At 37.5% G+C, this 26,907-nt stretch overlaps 1 protein-coding gene across 1 annotated transcript in view; it reads right to left on the bottom strand.

Annotated features, from left to right (window-relative positions):
* The window catches only part of LOC106133387 (uncharacterized), a 139,753-nt gene that overhangs the window by 43,619 nt on the left and 69,227 nt on the right, over window positions 1–26,907 (bottom strand). The window contains exons 6-9 of the mRNA XM_060946635.1: window positions 21,344–22,223; window positions 20,746–20,846; window positions 12,808–12,993; window positions 2,680–2,875 (exon numbers count right to left, since the gene is read on the bottom strand). Coding sequence (XP_060802618.1) covers window positions 2,680–2,875; window positions 12,808–12,993; window positions 20,746–20,846; window positions 21,344–22,223 — 1,363 coding nt within the window. The remainder of the gene's footprint in view (window positions 1–2,679; window positions 2,876–12,807; window positions 12,994–20,745; window positions 20,847–21,343; window positions 22,224–26,907) is intronic.

Below are 26,907 nucleotides of genomic sequence, written 5' to 3'. Positions count from 1 at the left end.
GATTCTGGTTTCAATTAATTTAATTTTGATTAACTTTACCTAATAATATTTTCTAGTAAGCATCATCAGAACGAAGCCGCTGTATTAGACTGTCATACAATTGCTATTGTATACATACATTCATACATATGGTGACGTCTATATCCCATGCGGGGAAGACAGAGCCAACAGTCTTGAAAAGACTGAATGGCTACGTTCAGCTATTTGGCTTAATGATAGAATTGAGATTCAAATATTGACAGGTTGCTAGCCCATAGCCTAATAAAGAATCCCAAGTACAAACTTGGGATTCTTTATTAAGCCTATCCCTTAGTTGCCTTTTACGACATCCATGGGAAAGAGATGGAGTGGTTCTATTCTTTTTTGTATTGCTGCCGGGAACCACACGGCTATTGTATAAACAGAACATATTCTGAAACAAGTCTGTTAACAAGTTTGTCCTTAACTAACAAAACTTAACCAACTTGCGACGCAGATATAAACAGCATGCAGTCTACGACTAACTTCTGACTATAAATGCTGACTAACGTAGTTTAACTAATTAGCAACCGAGTTATCTGTGTGTAATTTCGACGGCCTCTGTGATGCAGCGGTAGTACGCTTGTCAGCGACACCGAAGGTCCCGGGTTCTAATCCCGGCCAGGGCATGATGAGAAAAAAACTTTTTCTGATTGGCCTGGGCCTTGGATGTTTATCTATATTAGTAGTTATTATAAAATATAGTATCTTTGAGTTAGTATCTCGTAACACAAGTCTCGAACTTACTTCGAGGCTAACTCAATCTGTGTAATTTGTCCCGTATAAAAAAAATGATTTATTACAAGTTATAGAAGGCAGCGATAATGAGAGCGTCATTTGACAAATCGGTTTAAATGCGTGATGCGCAGAAAGGCATAGGTTCAAATCAAACCTCGGCCATGTACCAATGACTATTTCCGAAGATAAATTAGTTTGAATACTAGTCAACGCTCTTACGGTGAAGGAAAATATCGTGATATATGTATGTAAATATAATTTATTATCTGACGCAGGTTGAGACTTGGACCTACTTAAATACAAACTAATGAATATGTATTACATGCTGTTTATGCAATGCGCGATGCACACACTGCTGTGCCAAACTGCATTATGTTGTACTAATAAAATATTCATATAATGCAAATTACCTGTAGTAAGCAATTTCCACGGAAATGAAAGATTGACTGTATTTTCACGTGAATAATTTTGTATTTTACCATAGGATTGTTTTAATTTTGTTTATTTACTGGCACTGTCTACCGCGTAAGAAGTCTATATCCCTTGCGGGGTAGACAGGGCCAACAGTCTTAGGCCTATTTACTGGCTCTGTCTACTCCATAAGAAGTCTTTATCCCTTGCGAGGTAGAAAGGGCCAACAGTCTTAGGCCTATTTACTGGCTCTGTCTACCCCGTAAGAAGTCTACATCCCTTGCGGGGTAGACAGGGCCAACAGTCTTGAAAACTGAATGGCCACGTTCAGCTGTTTGGCTTGATGATAGCATTAAGATTCAAAATATGACAGGCTGCTCATCGGCTAAAAGAAGCATCCCAAGTTCATAAGCCTATTCCTTATTCACCTTCAACGACATCCGTGGGAATGAGATGGAGTGGTTCTATTCTTTTTTTTATTGGTACCGGGAACCACAAGGCACGGCACGGATTAAGACGTCATTATCTTAATTTAGGTTAATAACTACATACATACATATAATCACGTCTATATACCTTGCGGGGTAGACAGAGCCAACAGTCTTGTACAACAGTCAACAGTCAGTCAGTCAGTCTAGTCAGTCAGGTTACAAACTCACTAAACATATTCCATTTCATAATACCGAGTAAGGAACAGTTTAAACCTATCTGTCTTCTTCTTCTTCTTCGTCGTTACGTTTTCCCACTTTCTACTTGGGGTCGGCACGGTATGTTAGTTTTTTTCCAATTAATTCAGCCAATTGCCATCTCACTGGTAACTCCCTTTCTCCTCATGCTATCCTTTACGACGTCCATCCATCTTTTTCAGTCTACCCCTATTTCTTAAACCTTTCACTTCCATATTTAAAGCTTTTAAGTTTTAAGCTTTCTGTAAAAGCTCTAAATAACAGTGTATTGTTGTTATAGCAAGTTAAAGTTCTGAACTTATTACTCTAAGTCACGTAGGTACTCGTACTTCCTCTAAGTGGCTAAGGGGTCACCGACTTCAAATATTTGTACATACATACACGTAGTCACGTCTATATCACTTGCGGGGTAGACAGAGCCAACAGTCTTGATAACTGTACGGCCACGTTTAGCTGTTTGGCCTAATGATAGAATAGTGTCAGGTTGCTAGCCATTGACAACAAAAGGAATCCCAAGTTTATAAGCTTATCTCTTAGTTACCTTTTACGACACCAATGGTGAATATATGGAGTGGTTCCATTGTAAAATACCGGAAACAACACGGCAGAAATTGTCAGGTCTTAACTTACTACACACATACATATCACGCTTCATTCCCAGGACAGCATATTTCTTTCATCCCCCCCCCCCACATTCCTTTCAGGCTTTTCTAGAATGTTACCTCTGTCTACCCCGCAAGGGATATAGATGTGACTAGATACAGGTATGAGTATCTTAGAAATTATCCGTTACATAATATCAAAGATAAATGAAAAAAAAACTTACTGCGGCTCATGTTCTGTGAGCAACTCTTCAAAATGTAGTCTCAGCGTGTGCGCAGGCGGCGCCCTCACCTCCGTCACGCAGTCCACATCGTCGGGGTACGGGCGGGGGAACCCCGGGCTCGAGACTATGGCGTGAGGGTGCGAGTGCGACAGCGATATCGTTTCGTTGCATTGTATTTTCGATGCTGTGTACGGGTCTGGAACAATAAGAGATAAACAATAAATATCTATTTTATTAAAAAACGTGAAGTCCATTAAGAATGATAATAAACTTTCTTAATGGACTTCACGTTTTTTTCCGTATTGAATGAGACTGTCAACGAATTTACGCTTCAACTATTAGGAGCGAAGAAATAATGGAAATTATTCACCCTTGAAGGCTTCAATGATGCCCAAAACAACTATTCCACGCGGACGAAGTCGCGGGCACAGCTAGTAAAGAATAATGTTTGTCTATGTCTTCTTTACAAAAAAAAAAGAAAGAAATTAAAGATGGTCATTACTTGTCACTTACATGCGTCGTTTTATTTGATTTTGTATGTCGCACTAGACCGAACTAACAAATTTATTCACCAACTTTCATTTATGTTCTCTATTGTTAATATTACCATTGTCCTCAGATATTCAAATCTATTGTAACAAGTTGCACGCCTGGTTGATACGACAAACAAAGTTTGCGATAACTTATGTAGCTTTTAAATGGCTCCACCTAGTTTTGAGACAGCTCGCGGAGAACGATGCGCTTTCTATGCATTCCAGTTAATTAGTTATAACACAAATTTTTTAATAAGCCAGGGTTATGGAGGTCAAACGGGATTACGTCGTGTCGTCATTTGACTTGGTAACAGGTAGACCCCGGGATATTGGCATACATACATACATACATATGGTCACGTCTATTTCCCTTGTGGGGTAGATAGAGCCAACAGTCTTGAAAAGACTGAATGGCCACTTTCAGCTATTTGGCTTATTGATAGAATTGAGATTCAAATAGTGACAGGTTGCTAGCCCATCGCCTAAAAGAGGAATCCCAAGTTTATAAACCTATCTCTTAGTTACCTTTAACGACATCCGTGGGAAATCGATGAGTGGTCCTATTCTTTTTTTTATTGGTGCCGGGAACCACACGGCATTGGCAGCTTAAAGAAATTAAAGCCAATGTTGCAGCCGTAAGAGTTTGCTGCTCGCCTTATGATTGTTTATCAACAGTTTAAAAAAAAGAAATACTTCTCTTTTTTTATATTCTGTTCCACAAAATGAATATGTCAATGTCAAAACGGGTTGAACAGAGCAACAAATTCAAACAACACGCCGATGGCCGAGCATTCAATAGAATTGTCTGGACGGAGTTGAAAAACTATAACTTTGTTAAACAAAGTTGTAGATAGGTTTACAGTTTTCAACCAACTTTAAAAAGGAGGTTCTAAATTCATTGAAATATAGCAGTGTAGGGTGCAACAGGAACACGCATTTGTATAAATAAAGTAAAAAGATGGACATTATAAATTTTGACTTATTAAAACTATACACGATTATATATATTATGATTATGTGACAGTACTTGAATACTTTACTTTGAATAGTCTATACAATAATATTATCAATGTTTCGACAAATTCTGATAATGCTTTGCACTCATATAGAATTTAGAATTGAGAAAAATTATTCAGATAATTTTGGACCTTTGGTCGCATTAAACGTTGCATATACATATTTTAGGGAGGGCAGAATAAATTTCTATGCAACATTATTGTCATACTATGTGCTTATTGTACGCTTGTGTTTAAAAAAAATCACAAGTTTCCATTCCCGTGCATTTTAAGAAATCATAGTATAGTGCGTCTTCAAGAAACTCCTACTTAAGAAATCTTCATGCCAAATTTCAAATCTCTACAACCACCAGCTGTGTGTTTGTCAGTCTGTCAGTTCCCGCTTTTATAGTCTATGTTCGTTTTAAAAAAATATTATTATTTTATGTATAGTAACGTAATAAAGTGAAAAAAAAAAATTAAGATAAAATTGAGAAATTCTAAAGATTGATTCTATGACCCCTTTGAAGCATTTGATAACTTACTGTATAGACTCCATGCCTATACAGTAGTAGAGTCTATATAATAAGTTATCAATGCGCTAACGAATTCAGACAATACGCTGATGGCCGTGCACTGAATACGTTTCAGTGGAAGTTGAAAAATTTCCCAAACTTTGTTGGGTACAGTCCGCTCAGATTGTTTTATTGTTGTCATCGATTATGTAGACAGTTGATAGAAATATTTTATTTTATTTTATTTTTAGAAATATTATTACAACTTAAATTATACCATGTGGCACTTTAGAATAGGACTACTCCATATCTTTAATTCAATTCTTTCCCATGGATGTCGTATATGGCGACCAAGGGAAATAAGCTTGGGACTCTTATTGTAGGCGACGGGCTAGCAACCTGTCACTATTTGAATCTCAATTACGTACATCATTTCCCTCCTATTTATTTCTTCTCTCGCTTCATTTACACTCATCAATGTCTTCATATAAGCTCGTCACTTAAGGGTTCAAAGAGTCAAAGTTCAGCTTTAGAAAAAATAAATGACAATTGTCACATAACGACGGCCTACTCAACGTGATTAGTGATGTCACTTATTTGAAAGTTGGCAGCCCGCGGTCTTGGCGGCAACCCCAGCAGTTAGTGCCAACTGGGCGATACTAATTCCTTCAGGGCTGAAATGGCTGTGACGAACTAGAATTGGTTGTGTTGTTAACGTAATGTTTATTTAGTTTTCTTGACTTTTACATCTCGTTTGAGGTAGAAAGATAGATACATAAAACTCTTTATTGCACCATAAGAGTAAAACATACAAAACAACATAAAACAGACAAAGGCGGACTTATCGCTAATGCAATCTCTTCCAGTCAACCTTTGGGTGGAAGGAAACCAAACAGGAGATTGGCGTTGGCGCAGAGCAATATAAATAAATGTTTAAACATAACAAAAGTGCACACAGAATATATATCTATATGTAAGATATATAAATACGCATAAATACACAAAATAAACATAAATACAGATAAATAAATAATAATAACATATACTTAGGATAGAGTAGAAAGATAATGAGACCTAACGAGATCTATCTATAGACTATCAATAGTTTGGGTTTTCCTGATATCGACAGGCAGAGCATTCCATAAACGGACAGCTAGTACAGTAAAAGAGTTGGAGTAAAAAGGTAACTTACTTTTTAATTGAGAGTCATTTGTTTCAATCATTAAAAATTATAACTCATATTCCTTCGGCGAGGAAACATCATGAGGAAATTGGACACTCAAGTAGACTTTAATGTAGACAATGTGCATTCGTCCACGATTTAGATTCAAGAGATCTATATTTGTAAATTGACGTCCGATGAAAATGCTGCAGTGTAGTTTGTTCCGCCGCTTCTTCTACACATGCGCTTTGGAAGCGGTAGTAGGTAGTTATAATTTGATTTAAGTTATGTGACGTCAATAAGTGATACATAGTATCCAATTTTGAAAAAAAAATCTATTCTATTCTATTCAAAAAACTAAACAGGGTCATCTTGATCGACTTGGTCCCACAAGGTGTCAAGTTTATCTGCAGGCAACTGTACATAGTCATAGAAGGTGACCTAAAGGAAGTCGTATCCGAGACTATCACTTTTGATGATGAAAACTTGTTTTTAGTTAGCGTAAAATATATATATAAATTATTCTGTGCAATAAGATAACACAAGCTATCGAAATAAAGATAACTATTAATTGACATAATAAAAATCTATATTTATTTCCGTCGATACAGTAAAATAAATATTTCATGAATCGGGCGCGATTTTTACGCCATTTTTATTGGCCAGTAAACTGCGCACTTTAAGAGGATATCCGGTTTAGTACATTGCTTTGTTTATACAATTACACTAGGTAAAAATATTTTATATAAAAATGTTGCCAAGTCGAGTCTACGGAACTTGTTCAGTAAAAATTATGGTCTCGTATAAAGCCCTGAAGACTACAGGTCTAAACCTACAACGTCACATCTATATCCCTTGCGGGGTAGACAGAGCCGACAATCTTGAAAAGTCTGCATGGCCACGTTCAGCTATTTAGCTTAATGATAGATAGATTTAAATAGTGACAGGTTGCTAACCCATCGCCTAAAAAAGTAATCACAAGTTTGTAAGCCTATCCCTTAGTCGCCTTTTACGACATCCATGGGAAAGAGATATGCACTACACCTTAATCAAAATATATGAAAAAGTAGTCAGATCTCATATAAAGCCAAGATTGTTTATCATCGCGCCATCGCTATAAAGTTATCAGGGCTAACTCCACAAACAGTTTACCTACATTTCAGTCAAAACGCGTGGCTTGGCCGTTTTGGTACCGTCACGAAAATTTCATAATTTCATAGGCATTCGATCATTAATTACTGGGGCAGAAACTTTTATTACACGAGTCAGATTTGCAATAAGCGTCTTATTATTTTCTTTAAGAACAGTCTGATGGTACATGGCATGATACCCTTTCTCACAAACTTACAAGTTAGCTGAGACAACTTAATGTTTGTCTTTCTAAGTTGCGTCAATAAAACTCCGCGCTTACATAGTTTTATCGCAGTTAGCAAGTTTGGCGATAAATAGGTTAAGAACGGGGCGGTTGTCATGGAGAATAAAGTAAGTGGAGAACGCGTCATTCCTTTTTTTCCTTCTCTGACTCTGGGCCAAAAAGTGAGACGTTACAATGCTTGCTCAACGATTTGAAAAGAATATAGAGAAGAGAAAAGAAGATGATAAGTAATGTGTTTTCAAAGTTCCCTGATTTCCCTAATTACATACAGATATTAAGGTCACAAGATGTATGCTGTATGACTTGACAATGGAATAGAGATTTAAATAGGTGACAGGTTGCTAGCAAATCACCTTAAAAAAGAACCCTAAGTTTATTTATCTGTTTATTTCAATAAAATACATTTTATTTCATTAACATACATACATATATATGATCACGTCTATATCCCTAGCGGGGTAGACAGAGCCACCAGTCTTGAAAAGACTGATAGGCTACGCTCAGCTGTTTGGCTTAGTGATAGAATTGAGATTCAAATAGTGACAGGTTGCTAGCCCATCGCCTAAAAGAAGAATCCCAAGTTTATAAGCCTATCCCTTAGTCGCCTTTTACGACATCCGTGGGAAAGAGATGGAGTGGTCCTTTTCTTTTTTGTAATGGTGCCGGGAACCACACGGCACTTATTTCATTAATTTCATATCAAAAGGTAGTTAGGCTGAAATAACTGCGTCCTTGATGCACTCTCCATTGTGTTTATGCTCCATGATCCCGGGGGAATGTAACGTACATTATTTACTGGTTTATTGTGTGTTGCGGGCAGTTAAGATGACTTTGTTGCTGGTTCTTCGGGCGTAAAAGATGAGGGAATGTTTTGATTCTAGTTTCACTCTATTCTTTCGAAATGAATGTTTAGGAATTGCGTTAAGAGTGTGGGCTGATATTTTCATTTATATGATGCATACATATACATATAATCTCGTGTATATCCCTTGCGGGCTAAACAGAACCAATAGTCTTGAAAATACTGATAGGCCACGTTCAGCTGTTTGGCTTACTGATAGAATTGAGATGCATATAAAGTGACAGGTTGCTAGCCTGTCGCCTAAAAGAAGGATCCCAAGTTTATAAGCCTCCCTTAATCGCCTTTTAGGACAGGAAAAGAGATGGAGTGTACTTATTCTTTTTTCCTTTTGGTGCCGGGGACCTCACACATTTATATTATGATGACAAATATATACAAAGTTTTTATCTCAGAAGTGCTTTTGCAAGTATCTAGTAGTACTATTTTTGTGTTTATTACGCTTTTTTAAATCGCTTTTCTTAAAATATAATATTATTTATGCATAAAATGAAATATTTTTTTTTTATTGTTAAACTTAGATATTTTTACATTACATACATTTAACTGCTACAGTGTAACAAAAACCATAATATGTGGGTTTGAACGTACACTGGCACACATTGTTGAACATCTATAAAATGTAGGTAGTTTTACAAATGCAATACTACGCATCGCACCCAGCAAATTAAATGATAATAATGACATGGCAAATTTAAAGAATTAAATTCTTCATATCATTATGATGTCTGATTGGTTCCTTCATCGGTTTCATCACCCGATCAATCCCGCGGGAACTCCGGAATTATTATTCTGGGTCTTCAGCTACCTACATACCAAATTTCATCGTAATCGGTTCAGCAGTTTTTGCGTGAAAGAGTAACAAACATCCATACTGACATCCTGACATACTCACAAACTTTCGCATTTATAATATTAGTAGGATTGATAGAATCTGTACCATGATCACAGCAACGATTCGTTACACATTCTCACGTCTAATTCTTGCCGGAAAACCGCCACAACCAATACACGAGACCCCTTTCCATCCATTATTCTCTTATATCATGCGCTGTTTTCCTCAAGCTCATTTAAAATGACAGGTCAACGTACACTGGTCTTTGTACCTGCGTTTGCTTCGACGCCTGTGACACCCAGTGACCTATTTCTAACAACGGAACGCACTCTACCTATTCACCAAGATATAATAACGACTAGCGTAACCGAAAATCATCTCTATATCGTGGAAATAAGGGGGATAATAACAGCATTATTATGTGGCCGTGTCGACCAAACGAGCTAAGCATTAGTGGTAGTACAAGAGTGAAGAGTATGTCATATTACTTTTATTGGGCATTTACATGAACTTAGTTATGTTGGGAATCGAGATTGTGGGGTAAATGGGTTGTTATTTTTTGTTTGTGTCGATAAAATAAGAAAGGGGATGGAATAACCGTTATAAATATTTTCTACTAGAGGCCGCCCGCGACTTCGTCCGCATGGAAACCCTATCAATCCCGCGGGAACTCTGGGATAAAAAGTAGCCTATGTGTTATTCTGGGTCTTCAGCTACCTACATACCAAATTTCATGGTAATCGGTTCAGTAGTTTTTGCGTGAAAGAGTAACAAACATCCATACATCCATACAAACTTTCGCCTTTATAATAGTAGTAGGATATATTTGGCATAGTTTTTTATTTATACATTTTACACGATAAACATAAATTGTTATATAGAAGATAATCTAAAAAAAGATAGATAATAGTAAGGTTATTCGAGTATTCATTTTTCATTTCTAGATAAGAAATATAATGTTTTTAATTGCTTTCAGAGTTAAAAACCTTTATGACATTTGATAATGTGTCAAACTGACGAACTAAATAAGAAATTCTGGATTTTGTCACTATTAGAATTACGTGTTTACAATTCGGCTATGGATACCTAAAATGCTGTCTGATTTAACCGTTTCACGCGGACGCAGTCGCGAAGAAAAGACAAGTGGGTAATTTTTTATTCCGAATTCTTTAAGTTACATAGAGAGAGAAAGGGAGAGAGAGAGAGGAAAAATACAGAGTTTAGAAGAAGTTTAGCTAATTCAATCGTTAACTGGCGAAGACTGTTTAGGACTAATGATACCCAAAAATAAAAATGCGTTGCCTTTGTCAATGGTACTAACTGTCACTGTCATATTTATCGTTGTAAAAACTCAACTTTTTCTTTTGGCGGCTTCGACCGGAGTTACGCGCTCTTACAAATAACAATTTGTAACTATAATTTCTAAATACACTAAAATTCAAGAAGTTTGAGTTTAATTTGGCTACACTGTATCAAGCGAAAACAAAGAGCTAGTCTTATGTATTTATTTATACAGTTAACTTCAACTCAGTTAAACTGACCACAGCAAATAGCCACGTTCGGACCGCTAACGAGAGCCTTCACAAACTAACTTAACAGTTTAAATAAACAGTTTACTCGCAAATTGAAGTAATTCTAACATGGACCGCCCTCTAATCTTTGACTTGTTGAAATTTAATGGATGGTCAATCCATTCATTATAACGCAATGCTTTCTTACATAAACACGTCTAAACACCTTGCGGGGCAGACAGAGAAAAAAATTTAAACACACGTTAAGCTGTATGGCTTAGTGATAGAATTGAGATTCAAATAGTGACAGGTTGCTAGCCAATCTCTTTACAGAAGCATCTCAAGTTTATAAGCCTATACCTTAGTCGCCTTTTACGACATCCATGGGAAAGAAATATAGTGGTGCTATTCTTTTTTTGTTATCGGTGCCGGGAACCACACGGCACTTTTAAAAGTCTGTTAGCTCAGTCTTCCCTGTAAGAGGTAAAGACGTAATTATATGGATGTATATATTTTGTGCCTATTTTTCCATTTTATCATCTATTTGATTAATTTAAGGCTGTTTCTTCAAGTCAATCAATACCCCTGACTGTACATAAAACAGTACATTGTATTGTGCAGTGCAGTCACAATTTTCTCAGTCTGTTAATCGGTCTATCCATAGCGTAGCAACTTCAGTGGTCAATTTGGCCGAGTACCCTGTTATCACGTGACTGGAGAGGCATTAGCCACAGAGCACGACCGCCCCGCTCGTCCGATATGACCTACACTGCTCTGTGGTGTTTAAGAGGTTATAAAGGGATTCTTTCCGATAAAACAGATTAGTTTTTTATACACACATATTATTTTATATAAAATCACGCCTCAATACTGAATGGTAAGACATAGGAATTGCCACGATTTCGTCTTTCGTATCATGTATTATTTATTTTATTTAAAAAAAATATTATCTCTACTAGACAGGTCACGACTACGAAGTAATAATTTAAAATTTTGTGTTTATTTGCTTTTTCCATCGTAAGGCCGATCAAAGAACATAAGGCGTAGAATAAAACGGATAAATATTTTCGAATCATATTCCCATTTTTTTCTCATAAGATTAAGAGGAAATAAATCATAAAAATGTCGGATATAGGATGGCGAAAAGAAGAAATGAATCATAAGAATAAAGATAACATACATACATACATATGATCACGTCTATATCCCTAGCGGGGTAGACAGAGCCACCAATCTTGAAAAGACTGATAGGCCACGCTCAGCTGTTTGGCTTAGTGATAGAATTGAGATTCAAATAGTGACAGGTTGCTAGCCCATCGCCTAAAAGAGGAATCCCAAGTTTATAAGCCTATACCTTAGTCGCCTTTTACGTCATTCGTGGGAAAGAGATGGAGTGGTCCTATTCTTTTTTGCAATGGTGCCGGGAACCACACGGCACTTCTTACACAGATTCTTAATAAAGATAATATTATAAAAATCATCTATTTTTTTTTTCTTTTCAAAACTGTACAAGTTTAAAATGGATTTAAGAAAAATTGGCGCCTGGTATTCCCTCTTAACTAATCACGTGCGAGTGCCACGCGAGTAAGTGCAATCTCAAGTAATGGTTATCAGCCGATCTATTAGACCAAGGGCTATATCACAAGCACTTTATAAAACGAAGACGAATTTGAACATCAACGAGTTTAAAGTAATTAAACATGCATACATATAGTCACGTCTATATCCTTTGCGGGGTAGACAGAGCCAATAGTCCCGAAATCGACCATTGATGTTTTGAAACTCATACATTAGGATTAGATTTAAATAGCTGAACGTGGCCTATCAGTCTTTTCAAGACTGTTGGCTCTGTCTACCCCACAAGAGATGTAGACGTGATTATATGTATCTATGTATGAGACTATATGCCCCAAAGAACATACATACATATAGTCACGTCTATATCCCTTACGGGGTAGACAGAGCCAACAGTCCCGAAAAGACTGAATGGCCACGTTTAGTTGCTCGGCTTAATAATGGAATTGAGATCCAAATAGCGACAATTTGCTAGCCCATCGCCTAAAAAAAGGATCGCAATTTTATAAGCCCATCCCTTAGTCGCCTTTTTCGACATCCACGGGAAAGAGTTGGAGTGGTCCTATTCTTTTTTATATTGGCGCCGGGAACCACACGGCAATGCAACGGCACGGCAATATCTTAATCTCAATTCCATCATTCTTTAAAACAACTATGCTTGCCATCCGGCTATCCAGCTGAGCGTGGCCTTTGATTTTTTTTGAAACCGGCCAAAGAAATCGGAATAAAATTGGACCTATTCATATGAGTTGTAAAATACATTCTTACCTTCAACACTCGGCCTTTCGCACACGAAGTAGTTGTGTTCCCTGCACCCCCTGTCGTTCCACATGAAAGTGGGCACCGCTGGTGGGGGGCGTGGGGGGAATTCCCGCCTCGCCTCCACGCAGTCCTGGCCCGAAGTCCCGTCGTCATTGGGCTGACTGCTGTGCTTGCGCCAACCGGGGAACCAGTCTGTGGAAGAAGAATACATACATACATACATATGATCACGTCTATATCCCTAGCGGGGTAGACAGAGCCACCAGTCTTGAAAAGACCGATAGGCCACGCTCAGCTGTTTGGCTTTGTGATAGAATTGAAATTCAAATAGTGACAGGTTGCCAGCCCATCGCCTAAAAGAGGAATCCCAAGTTTATAAGCCTATCCCTTAGTCGCCTTTTACGACATCCGTGGGAAAGAGATGGAGTGGTCCTATTCTTTTTTGTATTGGTGCCGGGAACCACACGGCACTGGAAGAAGAATTGTTTTTCTTTTTATCGTAAGTCAGCTACAATTTTGAACGGCCTCTTGACGGCGTCTGTGGCGCAGTGGTAGTACGCTTGTCTGTGACACTGGAGGTCTCGGGTTCGAATCCCAGCCAAGGCATGATGAGAAAAGAACTTTTCTGATTGGCCTGGTTCTTGGATGTTTTACTATATAAGTATTTTTATAAAATAAAGTATCGTTGAGTTAGTATCTCATAACATAAGTCTCGAACTTACTTCGAGGCTAACTCAATCCATGTAATTTGTCCCGTATATATTTATTTATTTATTGACAAAGAAGTATATGATTTCCAGCAGAGACAAAAGAGCAGAAGTCTGAAACTCGACAAAAGACTCAAAAGCAGCCTCTTTTGCGAAGGAGTAAGCAGAAACTTCCAATTATCACGAATCATGCATACTTCGTTTGAGCATCGTCATCATCATCAATATACATAACTTTGAAAATAATCATTGTTACATGGCCGAGGTGGGATCCGAACCTATGCCTTTTTGCACCATACGCATTTTAACCGGCCACCTTACCCGTTCACCAACGACGCTGTTCATTTTACATCATAATATTCTCTTATTTTAATTAAAATAGATCGTAGGTAGGTTTTTGGAAACTTTATACCCCAAAATCAATAACTAATAATCATCGTTTGTGCTCCTTAGTTATGAAAATAAAAGCGGTTCTGAGATTCAAACTCGCCTCCGATTTTAATTATGAACCTCAATTAATCCCTAGGGAGAAGAAACGTAATTTCCTGAACAAACATACCTTAATGAAACTCGTCTTTACAGAATTATTTCTATATAGCAGCCGGAATTTTAATGTAGTAATGTTTTTCTTGTAATACGAGTATTTCATATTTTCAGGCTTAAGATTCGTAAGAAGGTTTTTGACCTGACCCCGGTTCAAACCCTAGAAATAAATACTTTTTTCGAAGGCACATATTGCTTAGGTATAGGTAAAAATACACAATCGGAAACTTTAGTATTTTGAAAATAAATTGAGTATAATACTTTCTCATTGGCTACTGTAGAAGTATCTTTGTTGAAAGCATAATAAATTCAATAAAGATTGTATTCCAATAACTTTGCAAAAAATACACGAACAACAAATTTATATTTTTATGAACGATAAAAACTTACGTGTATTTTATACAAGCTCCATTACAATTGCCGAAGCTCATTAAAACAAAAACACAAAAAGAATTCAAAGCTTCGCGAACATCATTATCTTTTAAAAGGCTGCTTCGGTCGCTTTTTATTTTTTTACTTTTATCTTTTATGCGCTGGAATCAGATCACGCAATCGTTATTCCGAACTAGTTTTTAAGGTGCAAGTCCGTTACTGCGATTAAACACGCTATCTAAAAATGCCTTTTTAATTCTCTAAGTTGAATTTGTCAGATCTGATTGAGTAGTTTTAAGTTTAGGTAAAAAAAATCTGAATTAATAGTCTGTTATTACATAAAGTTATCCAGGTTAAAGAAAAATATATAAATAATTATAGTCACATCTATATCCCTTGCGGGGTAGACAGAGCCAACAGTCTTGAAAGGACTGATAGGACACGTTTAGCTTTTTGGCTTGCTGACAGAATTGAGATTCAAATAGTGACAGGTTGCTAGCCCATCCCCTATATCATATTTTAAAGAAAAATATCAGTGGAATATCACGGAATCTCATCAAGCAAGTACTAACCTCCAAATGCATTCTATGAAATACTTTCTATGAAACTGCAGCTTAACTATACACGGTACCCCGAATAGCCATAAAGCTCTACGAAATGCTACGAACGTGCTACGATACGCCACGAGGCTCTACGACGATGCTACGCTGTAATGAGTTCTGAAGTGCTACTATTAATTCTGCATATATACATATATATGATCACGTCTACATCCTTTGTGGGGTAGACAGAGCCAACTGTCTTGAAAATATCGATAGACCACATTCAGCTGCCTGGCTCAATGATAGAATTGAGATTCAAATATAGACAGGTTGCTAGCCCATCGCCTAAAAGAAGAATCCCGAGTTTATAAGCCTATTCCTTAGTCGCCTTTTATGACATCAATGAGAACGAGATGGAGTGGTCCTATTCTTTTAATCTTTTCATACACGTTATAATTTCTTTTGGCTTTCTTTGTTGATTCATTATGTACCTTTTGAAAATGATTCTGAATTGGATAAGTCTGATTTTTACACGAAGCGACTCCCGTCTGACCTCCGCAACCTTTGTATCGGAAGGTGACCTATGGATATTGGATCACGACTAGATGAATGTGCTTCCCTTATTTCCCTCTTACGATATCCCTGGACAATATGTAAAGAGATAGGCTGGTTCTTTTCAAAAGCGTCGGCAACTACACGGTTAAATTTATGACATCGATGGTCGTCAAATTCTAAAAGTTACATCGAAAGGTGATGAACGAGATATTGAATCGTCCATTACCTCCTATCGATAAAACAGTCGCGTACCCAAATCAAGGTCACTCCTTACTTATAACTACCCGACGGAACCGATCCGAACGGTGGACGTGTTAGAAATATTAAGGCGAAGGCGTGTTTCGGTTTTTATATTTCAGCCTTTTTGGTCTGGCAGCGAAGATATATTATTTATTTATTTATTAAAGTACACAAAATTATATACATGAGCATTTATTACAGTAATTCTAGTAGTGGTTCCCGGCACCAATACAATAAAGAATAGGACCACTCTTCCCCATGGATGTCGTAAAAGGCGACTAAGGGATAGGCTTACAAAACTGGGATTCTTTTTTAGGCGATGGGCTAGCAACCTGTCACTATTTGAATCTTAATTTTAACGCGCTAATGTCGGGAACTACTGGTTCGAATTGAAAAATTATTTTTGCGTTGAATAGACCATTTACCGAGGAAGGTTTTAGGCTATATAACATCACGCTGCAACTATAAGGAGCAAAGAAATAATGGAATATGTGAAAAAAAACGGGGAAAATTATTCATCCTTGAGGGCTTCAATGATGCCCAAAATAACTATTACACGCGGACGAAGTCGCGGGCACACCTAGTATTATTATATTCAGCAACGTACTGTGTGCCCAGCTGCGTCTCTTTCCATGCAGATTGTAGAAATCAATTAAGGTAAAAGACTTATATTTTCAAGACTGTTGGCCCTTAAACTAATATATGTATCTATTTCGTCATATAAGCAAGTTTAAAAAGTGGACGAAAAAAACAATTCCTGTACAAAAAAAAAACAAAATATTTTACCTTATTTATAAAGGTCACCTCGATAGGGTCAAAGGTCACTGGGATAGGCTTGCGGTCACCCTTCGGTGGGCACTTGTTGACCTCACATGGCACTGGTTTGTGATAATTCTATGTGGTTGAAGTTCACGATCTAATCTCTTATACATACATGCAATCACGTTTATATCCCTTACGGGGTAGACAGGGCCAACAGTCTTGGATAGACTGAAAGGTAACGTTCGGCTGTTTGGTTTAATGATTGAATTGAGATTTAAATAGTGATAGGTTGCTAGCCCATCGCCTAAATGAAGAATCCCACGTTTATGAGCCTGTCCCTTAGTCGCCATTAACTACATCTATGGTAAAGGGATGGAGCAGTCCTATTCTTTTTTCTATTGGTGCCGGGAACCACACTTTATGATAAGCCAAACAGCTGAACGTGGCATATCAGTCTTTTCAAGACTATTGGCCCTGTCTTCCCCACAAGGGATATAGACGTGATCATTATGTATGTATGTTTTCATTTATTTGTAGGCCAAAAAGCGACATTTTCATGAAAGTCGTTGGATGTATTCGTTAAGCTTTTTATTCCAATGAAACATGTGTTTGAACACAAATTTTATGGTCGGCAATAAACGTGGATCAACTCTTGTTGGCTTTCCAAACAAAAAACTAGGTAACACATATTTTTCCGTTGTATAGAAATCTATTAAATTACAAGAGGCCGCCCGCGATTTCGTCCGCATGGAAACCCTATCAATCCCGCGGGAACTCTGGGATCAAAAGAAGCCTATATGTTATTCTGGGTCTTCAGCTACCTACATACCAAATTTCATCGTAATCGGTTCGGTAGTTTTTGCGTGAAAGAGTAACAAACATCCACACTGACATCCTGACATACTCTCAAAGTTCTCTTCTCATCATGCCCTGGCCGGGATTCGAACCCGGGACCTCCGATGTCACAGACAAGCGTACTACCGCTGCGCCACAGAGGCCGTATTTTGGCACGCGCGAATCAGTTTTCATCGCGCGAAAAACTATCGCTGTCCCGTTTCACGCCATAATAAAAAGCGAAACAGCTATAGTTTTTCGCGCGATCAAAACTGCTTCGCGCGGGTTTTGCTTCGGGGGCAGCATAGAACTAATTAATTCAATAGTTAGTTAGTTTAATTTAACAAACTTACTTCGCGCTTTATGCAATGGCTTGTACCTAGTTTTTAGTTACATTAGCAGAGGTTTTCCCAAAATTGGCGTGGGAAAGTAAAAAATGCGGATTTTTTAGTAAACTAGGAAACATAACCAAACACAAAATCTTTAGAATAGGCACCGCACTTAAGTCTCAGTATTATTTGTTCTAACAGATTAGTTTTATCGCATTTACGTCCTCGTAAATTACCCACGCAGGTATTAATCATTTGGGATTTTGGGTTATTTATTGTTTTGTCATTGGTTTTATTTATACCTAGAAGCAAATATATCACTGTCTTTGAGAACAAAACAATTGTACGTATAAAAAAAATAGCGCTGTTCTGATTGTGCCTGCTCAGCTATTTGCTATGTGATGATTTTTTTTTTATATTTACATTCTTGTAAATATATATAACTCATCAGTCATTGGTACATGGCCGAGGCAGTATTTGAATCCGTGCCCCACACGCATTATTTGCCCAATTTAGTCGGACACCTTAACCCAACTACCCATGCTCCTCAATCACGTCCGATGAAAATGCTGCAGTGTAGTTTGTTCCGCCGCTTCTTCTACACATGCGCTTTGAAAGCGGTAGTAGTTATTATAAGATTTAAGTGATGTGACGTCATTAAGTGATACCTTGTATCTTTTCAATTTTGAAAATAAATCTATTCTATTCTATTAATAGTGTTAGTTTTTAATTAGTTCATCAGCTGAATGCAAAACTAGCATAAAAGTAAGTAAGAAACCTTCCCTCAACGCTACTTTATCTTGATCTAATGTACTAACAAGATATATACGGTCGTTTTGGTAATTTATAACGGATCGTTTCAAGGGACATCTGGCTGTTAGTAAATCTATCACCGTAATTGTTTAGGGTCAAATGTTAATAAAGGGTAATTAAGCAACCGAATCTAAAAGCCGGACTACGAATTAGTTTCGATGCTTGAAGTTTGTTTTATGTTAATTATCTCATCCTGTCTTACAATAATGATTGAGCAATATTTGAATATTCAATTTGTACTTGCGTTTTTTTTAAATGTTTGTCGATTTCTTTAAAATTTTAAATATGAGTGATAGGTAATGTTTCGGCTGGGTTTCGACATTCGGGGAAATTAGTTTTTGCCATACTTTCACCCAAAATCTTCTTTCCACATAAGTTGGGTTTGTGGCATGTGGTTCCCGGCACTAATACAAAAAAAAATGGGACCACTCTATCTCTTTCCCATGGATGTCGTAAAAGGCGACTAAGAGATATGCTTACTAACTTGGGATTCTTTTTTAGACGATAGGCCAGCAACCTGTCACTATTTGAATCTCAATTCTATCATAAAGCCAAATAACTAAACGTGGACGATCAGTCTTTTCAAGACCATTATGTACTTTACTAAATAGTACAAAACAATGTACATAACTCAGTTTAGGGTCAAAGGTCAATAGACATGAGTAATTTAGCACCCGAATCTAAAAGCCGGAATAAGGTTATAGTTTCAACATTTGATGTTTGTCTTGTGTGAATTAATTTATACCACAATATGAATTACACACGAATTAGTTAATTTTTAACAGGTTAATTGTTACTTTTTGACATGGGTTGATCAAATACTTACATATATAACTTTATATAGTCATATCTATATCCCTTGCGGGGTAGATAGGGCAACAGCCTTAAAAAGACTGAAAGGCCTCGTTCAGCTGTCCGGCTTAATGATAGAGTAGAGATTTAAATAGTGACAGGTTGCTAGCCCATCGCCTAAAGAATCCCGAGTTCATAAGCCTATCCCTTAGTCGCCTTCTACGTCATCAATGGTAAAGAGATGGAGTGGTCCTACTCTTATTTCTATTGGTGCCGGGAACCACACGGCACATAATCGTAAAGAATATACGAATACCTTTGCTGCAGTGTGTGGAGTGCTTTGAATTTATTTTTATGCCGGCAGAGTTAGAGTTTCATTTATTTCGAAAATTTTATTTATAACTTTAACGCACTCGCATCTTGCAGTTTTTGTAGTAATAAAAAAGTCGTTATACACAAAATACAAGTACCATAAAATAAAGGTTTACTAGAGAAGTGCTTTGAATTTCATTTTTATGCCAACGGATTCGACTGTCGTCGTTCATTTCGAAAATCTTTTTCTCAAACCCTCTCGCATCTGAGCGGTTTTTTAGAATAAAATAATAGTTTGTATTATACAAAATACAAGTATGCATAAACTTGAGAAGGATTCTTTGTTTGTTTCAGTCTGTCAACCTCAGTAAGATGAGCGAGACAAGAAAGTCATTATAAGTTTGCAAAATGGTGGAAGTTCGTAGCGTAAAAGTTTTACGACAAAAGATAGTTATAAGTCGGTATTTATAAGGTTTTTGGCTTTAAGTCCGTGTCCGCGTACGGAACGGTAGTGACTAGCATTTGCGAAAATTTGAATCTTCACCTGTGTTCTAGATAAAATATAAAAAGTTTAATAAATTTTCATTCGATTTACTGAATAAATATTCCCTTTTGAAATCCTTTTTAACAATGTGTCACTATTTCTGTACTTCAAGCCAAGTCTTGTTACTATATTGGCTCTGATCACCTCGTGAAGGATCAAAGCGTGTGTGAGTAATAAATAAATACCAAGATTCATTCATCAATCATTATCAATTGCCTTATATGATCGTTCGGTCTAGGCTACTACCTTATTATAAAAAGTTATTATAGTCTGATCAAATGCTCATCCAGAATGCAGTCTCCAGGTAAACAAATAATCACGAGAAATTACATAGATTGAGCTAGCCTCGAAGAAAGTTCGTAATTTGTTCAATTATATATTGAAAGCTGTAGTGTGTGCCCTTCAGGACATATGTCATTGGCCTTTTTTTACGTAGATACCAATGTCATATATCGTTTTTTTTTATCTCAAGATTCATGTTAAATGTTCAGACAACAGTTGGTGCCATTAAACCAGTGAGTTTGTAAAGAACCTATATTATAATTACGGACCCAGGTCCAAAATTGACAAGAAATGATCTAATAAAAAATCTGACTCACGTGCATAAGAGAAAGGTAGACCATTTGACCAGCGGAACTCTCCCTCGTGCACGGCGTCCGTCGCGCCAATCCAGTACACATCGTCCACTCCTGCGCCGGGCCTGAGAACAAAAACAATTCGTCAGACCAGTTGTGATAATACTAAAAATATAGTCACAAGTACAACTGTCAAAGACAAAATCAATATTTATTCAGATATTCACTAAGTAAAATCACGTGCCGTGTGGTTCCCGGCACCAATACAAAAAGGAATAAGACCAATCCATCTCTTTACCATGGATGTCGTAAAAGGCGACCAAAAGATAGGCAAACTTGGGATTCTTTTTGCTATGGGCTAGCAACCTGCCACTATTTGAATCTCAATTCTATCATTAAACCAAATAGCTGAACGTGGCCATTCAGTCTTTTCAAGACTGTTGACTCTGTCTACCCCGCAAGGGATATATACGTGACCTAAGTATGTATGTAAAATCACATTATTATCATCAATCGGCTTCTCGTAGTGTTAGGTGAGCCAGTAGAATTGTCAAGATTTATTGAACTTACACAAAATGTCGGACAGATCAATAATTAGCTGAAGAACAAAAAGGTAACTTACGCATGCAGCAGTAACTTGTCCACAATCTGCTGCTGCCGCTCATTCAGCACGCTTGCCAGGTGACCGCCCAGCCTCACGCACTCCGTCTCCGCCTGCCTCCACGCCTTCTTGGCTTCCCTCACCGCTGATATGCAGAAATCACCCGACAACACCCACCCGTAGTTACAGTGCCCTACCACCTCCTCAACCGCCTTATCCATCCACCACACTTTCAACCACATCGCCGAGGAATTCTTCTTCGCCAACACACTAATGTTCAACCTCACCGAGTTCCCCTCCGACACAATCTGAACACTCCTCAACGGGTCACCAGGCTGGGAACAATGCTTCCATCTAGACGTACCGTCTTCTAAACTTAACTCCATTCCTCTACACGACGCTAAAGCATCTTCGTGAATTATATTAGACAGATCATTCTCTCTACTAGTCATTGGTCCTGTGCCCATCTGTAGTCTCAACGCTACTCGGTTTCCATAAGGCAAGTGGATTTTGTAGGAGCAAGCGAGTTTCACAGCCGGACCAACTTCGAACGAGCCGTTTCTTGCCGTGAGTAAGACGTCATGACAGTGGTCCACTAGACGATAAGTCGCGGCGAACGTGGGCCGGCCGTGCAGTTCAACTGCTGGGTTCTTCGAGTGGCTGGAGTATAAAAATCTTCGATTTTGGTACGGGATTTGCTCGAGTTTTCCGCAGAGGGTCTGCGTGTTTGGTGCGAAGCGGATGAACCCTGTCGAGCATGGGACGTTTAGCTTGTGGAGTTCGATGAGTAAGGCGTTTTTTGGTGGTGGTGTGGGGATGAGCAGGCGGCAGCCGTGGGAGTGGGGGAGGTGCCCCGAGTGGACGCGGCCCACCCGCACCGCTCGCAATTGTATCGCACATTCTGGAACAAAGGTGAGATTCAATCAGAATTCGTTCAACATTTCCACAATGTTCGAATAGTCTCATAAAGGAGATAGTTTCTAGCAATTTCCCGTAATATATTTCACATTAGTCGTTGTTACTACAGAGTTGTGCAATAAAAACTTTAGTGCCACTTATACAAAATATATAATGATTTTGATATGGTTTCAAACTGAACGCTAAAGATTTTAATATTATACTGTATGTGTCTTCTACGACATTCCCAGGCAGACTTGGAGACCGTGTCTTTAAGCAGAAAAATCATTAATCAACGGTCATTATTACACAAGTAAAAATGTTGAAGGCAATAATTTTGTTACAAATTATTTAGCTTTAGTGCCCTATTGAGAATTATGTTTCATCACGGCTGCTTTAAAAATTTAATATTTTTCCGCAAAGGTCAAGGCGCAAACAACAATGGAGTTATAGGGCTTTAGATAAAAGACACGGAGAGGATATGGTATTAGTAGTAAATATCAAATGTTACAGTTAATGAAACTAATGAATAGCCAAATTAAGTAGGTATTTCATTCTAGGATATTGTAATACCTATGTGTATCCATTTTGAAGTAAACTATTACGAATTACCGTATTTGCACTATCCATAAAACTTGACTGAGTTTCAATGCTATATCGCCACATCTCCCTTTTTACTTTCATCTGCGGATAATATCCAAATCTCCTGCTGCTATTAAGTGAAACATTTTCGTATATAATGCCAAATTACGGTGAAAAGTTAAACATTTTTGCCATTGTGCTATTAAAACTCGCTCGTAAATGTTTCTTGGGTGTTTAACTTCGTAATAACATGAAAATAAATTGTACGAACAATGCTATAGACATCAGAAGGGATAAGGTTATATCGTGAGTTACCAAGACACAAGTAAATATCAATATAATCTTATTATTTTAACAACTGATTGACATATCAACATACATATAGCTCAAGGGGTCTAAGGATTTGAAATATGTCATGAAGATTCCTTTTATCGTTCTAAGAGTGCGTTTAGAAAGGATTTCCCGAATTGTCTCCGATAGTTTCATAATAGTAGCAATTTATCATAGCAAATTATCATATTTATTTGTTTGTCTCAGTTGAAATCTCTTTGGAGAATCCCATGTATTAAAGTTGACAACTATGTTGATCAGAAATCTGAACCCGGGAGAACAGTTACATTGACTTAAAATAACACCGGATTTTTTATCTGTTTGCTATTTTCTAAAGGTTGACTTGTAAAGAATGCTATTTATTATAGTCATATTATAGTATACTATAATGAGACGATAAAATAAGAAGTTTTAAATGAATAAAGTGCCAAGCTTTTTTTAGGGACTTCTTGTAAGTATCTTTTATGCCGTCGCGAGAAAAAAAAATCTGGAAGATTTGCATTTTACAGTCAGATTAAAAATTCTGTTGGTCACTTTTCTGGTAGAATCTTGAATTTCCGAATTCGAATACCGAAAAAAAAAAGATTGGGCAACCTTCCATAACTGTGATCAAAAAGTGGGCAAGGACCGTGATATTCCACAAACAATGTCAACTTATACTCCCAAAACATACAAGGAAATGCTTACAAATGATTCCGTGCGCTTGGAATCAAACCTGGAACTAAATAGCAAGAGTTACACAATTAAGTTTATTATTTCTATATGGGTAGGTACATAAGACAAACATTGTGCAAAATGGAATGCATGAAATAGCGTCGTTTCGAATTCAAGTTAATGCGGGTCTATTCTTGAATAAAGTCAGCTGTTCTTGGAACACTTGGAGCTAAAATGTCAATATCGATGGAATATTTAATAATAGCACTGTTAGTACATTGACTCCATAAATCAATTCCGTGAATCAAGTCATTTTTACTTGGAACTGTCTTTAAACTCTTGAGATTTTGTACGGTTACGAAAAGGCGACCTGGATAATTGTAGTTGCCACAAGTTACTCGAAAAACGACCTAGATGCGGGCGAAGGCGTGGGCAATAGATAGTTTATTTAACCGATTTCGATGACCCACGTACTTAAAAATTCCATTGACAAATTCTTTCATCATAATCAGACCAACCGTTCGAAAGTTGTCGCGTTACAAACATTCTTTGCCAACCACTTCAGCAAGGTGTATGCATCTATCTTCTTCCTCTACGATTTCAGTCCCGGTTGCATTCTCACCACTCAGGAGAGGAGCCCGGACTTTAACCATGGACCCTGGATTGGGTGAGTCAGACTTTTACACGAAGCATTTCCATCTGTCCTCCACAAACTTTGCAAGTAAACCTTACCCGTATTGGATAAACATGGTTACACATCCAGTTTCCTAGAATTTGCAGGTTTCCTCACGATGTTTTCCCTCACCGTAAGAGCATACATGTATGTATATATGTGTTTAATTAATTCAAGCCTTAAAAGCCTTTATAATATCCTAAAGGTAAGTACACAACAGGAAGCCATACATAGCTTGGATAAAGTACGACTGAGTTGAGACTAAACGGTAGAACTGTGTATAGTACAACGTGTGTATAACTAGGTAATCGAGACAGCTAGGTGCTGTGTGGTTCCCGGCACCAATAAAAAATAATAGGATCACTCCATCTCGCTTACAAACTCGGAACTTCTTTTTTTTTATTGATCCTGGGAACTACACCGCATACCAAATTATTAGTACTAGTAGTAGCATTAGTAGTAGGTAGTAGAAGTAGTATTATGTTTCTCCTCTTGGATTGCACGGGTCTATACATCCCGGATTTTTAAGAGGCTTGCGTGGGGATATTTATTATACTACTTCAAAAAGGAAGAGACTGTCTTGTGCACTATTATATTATTCGATTAAAGGTCACTAAAGTGGATTGGTTTGGTAAGGCTATAAGGCTCAATAAAGATTTCAATCAATAAAACCACTTCATACATACATACGGTCACGTCTATATCTCTTGCAGGGCAGACAGAGCCAATAATCTTGAAGAGACCGAATGGCCACGTTCAGCTATTAAAACCACTTCAATTGACATGAACTGTCACAAAAAATAACTAGGTATATAAATTTCAAAATGATGCAGTTAGAGGTATCTGCCTATCCCTCCGGGAAAGAGGCGTGATTTTATGTATGTATGTATGATGCAATTGCTATCCTCAGTCCAGATTGAATACGTAATACCAGCCGTGGGGCGCCATACATATTCAGTGTGGTCGACGATAGCGTGTTTATCATAATATTAATATTTGATATTGGATTCCGTGCCTGTCGAACCAACTTCATATGCTGACTACAATATTTGTTTTATTAGGACTATGCAAACTTAATAATATGCAAGTTAATAAAAAATAATATATTTTTAACTAGTGCCGTGTGGTTCCCGGCAGCAATCAAAAAAGAATAGGACCACTCCATCTCGTTCCCATATAGTTGTCGTAAAAGGCGACTAAGGATTAGTGTTATAAACTTGGGATTCTTCTTTTAGGCGCTATGGGCTAGCAACCTGTCGCTATTTGAATCAGCTGAACGTGGCCTATAAGTCTTTTCAAGAGCGTTGGCTCTGTCTACCTCGCAAGGGATTTAGACGTGTGTATATGTATGTTCTTTTAGGCGAAGGGCCGGCAACTTGTTAATGTCTGAATAACAATGCCATCATTCATTGTTGCGATTCACCGAATCTTTTGTCATGTGAACCGCGTTGATTTGAGATTCCCTCTTTGCATCTCTTTTCCCCGGTACATATAACTTGGGGATTTTCAATGCAAGAGTGAATAGGCACTATTTGACTTGCGTACACCACCTGACGCCTCGGAGTGAGGGTCAAGCGCATTTAAATCAATTATATATAAAAAAAAAACATTAAGCCATCGAGGTGAACGTATCGCGTCTCTTCGAAACTTTTGTCTCTGTCTTTTTCGTAGGATATGAAGACGTGATATATAATTGTATTAAAAAATTATATGTTAAAGCGTGATAACTTCTATGTTTATTTGCTTTAGTTAAAAAAAAATCAAATATATGGCTTGATTACTTTGTGCACATACCCTCTCAACATTTGGTATAGCCTGTAATTAACCTGTTTCACGAATGTAGTATAAAGTGTGGTCAGACGTGATACATGTAGGCTGTTTTAGAGCCACAAACAGGAGTTATTGCATTCGGGTAATATACACTGTTAAACGGGATTATTCTCTTATTAACATACATACATAAAATCACGCGATTTTCCCGTAGGGGTAGGCAAAGAGTACATCTTTCCACTTGCCTTTTTTTTATTAATAACATAGTTTACTTTTTATCATCATTCCACTAGCTGTGCCCGCAACTTCGTCTGCGTGGAATAGTTATTTTGGGTATCTAAAGCCTTCCTCGATAAATGGTCCATTCAACGCAAAAAGAATTTTTCAATTCGAACTAGAAGTTCCTGAGATTAGCGCATTCAAACAAACAAACAAACAATATTATAAAGCTGAAGCTGAAGCTTTATAATATTAGTATAGATAGGTACACAAGTAGTCTATCTGACTAAAATGTGACAGCCTTTTTATAATTCAGGTGGGGGTCTAGTCAGATAATTACACGAAGTGACTCCCGTCTGACCGTGTAATAACTGAAGATCCTAACTCATCTTAGATCATGATCCCCACTCTATCAAACGCAAAAGTTTATAAAAACTACAATCTCCTTTCCCTTCCGCGG

This window comes from Amyelois transitella, chromosome 11 (genome assembly GCF_032362555.1).
Source record: "Amyelois transitella isolate CPQ chromosome 11, ilAmyTran1.1, whole genome shotgun sequence".
Classification (NCBI taxonomy): Eukaryota; Metazoa; Arthropoda; class Insecta; order Lepidoptera; family Pyralidae; genus Amyelois; species Amyelois transitella.
This window is presented reverse-complemented; position numbering and strand designations above follow the sequence as displayed.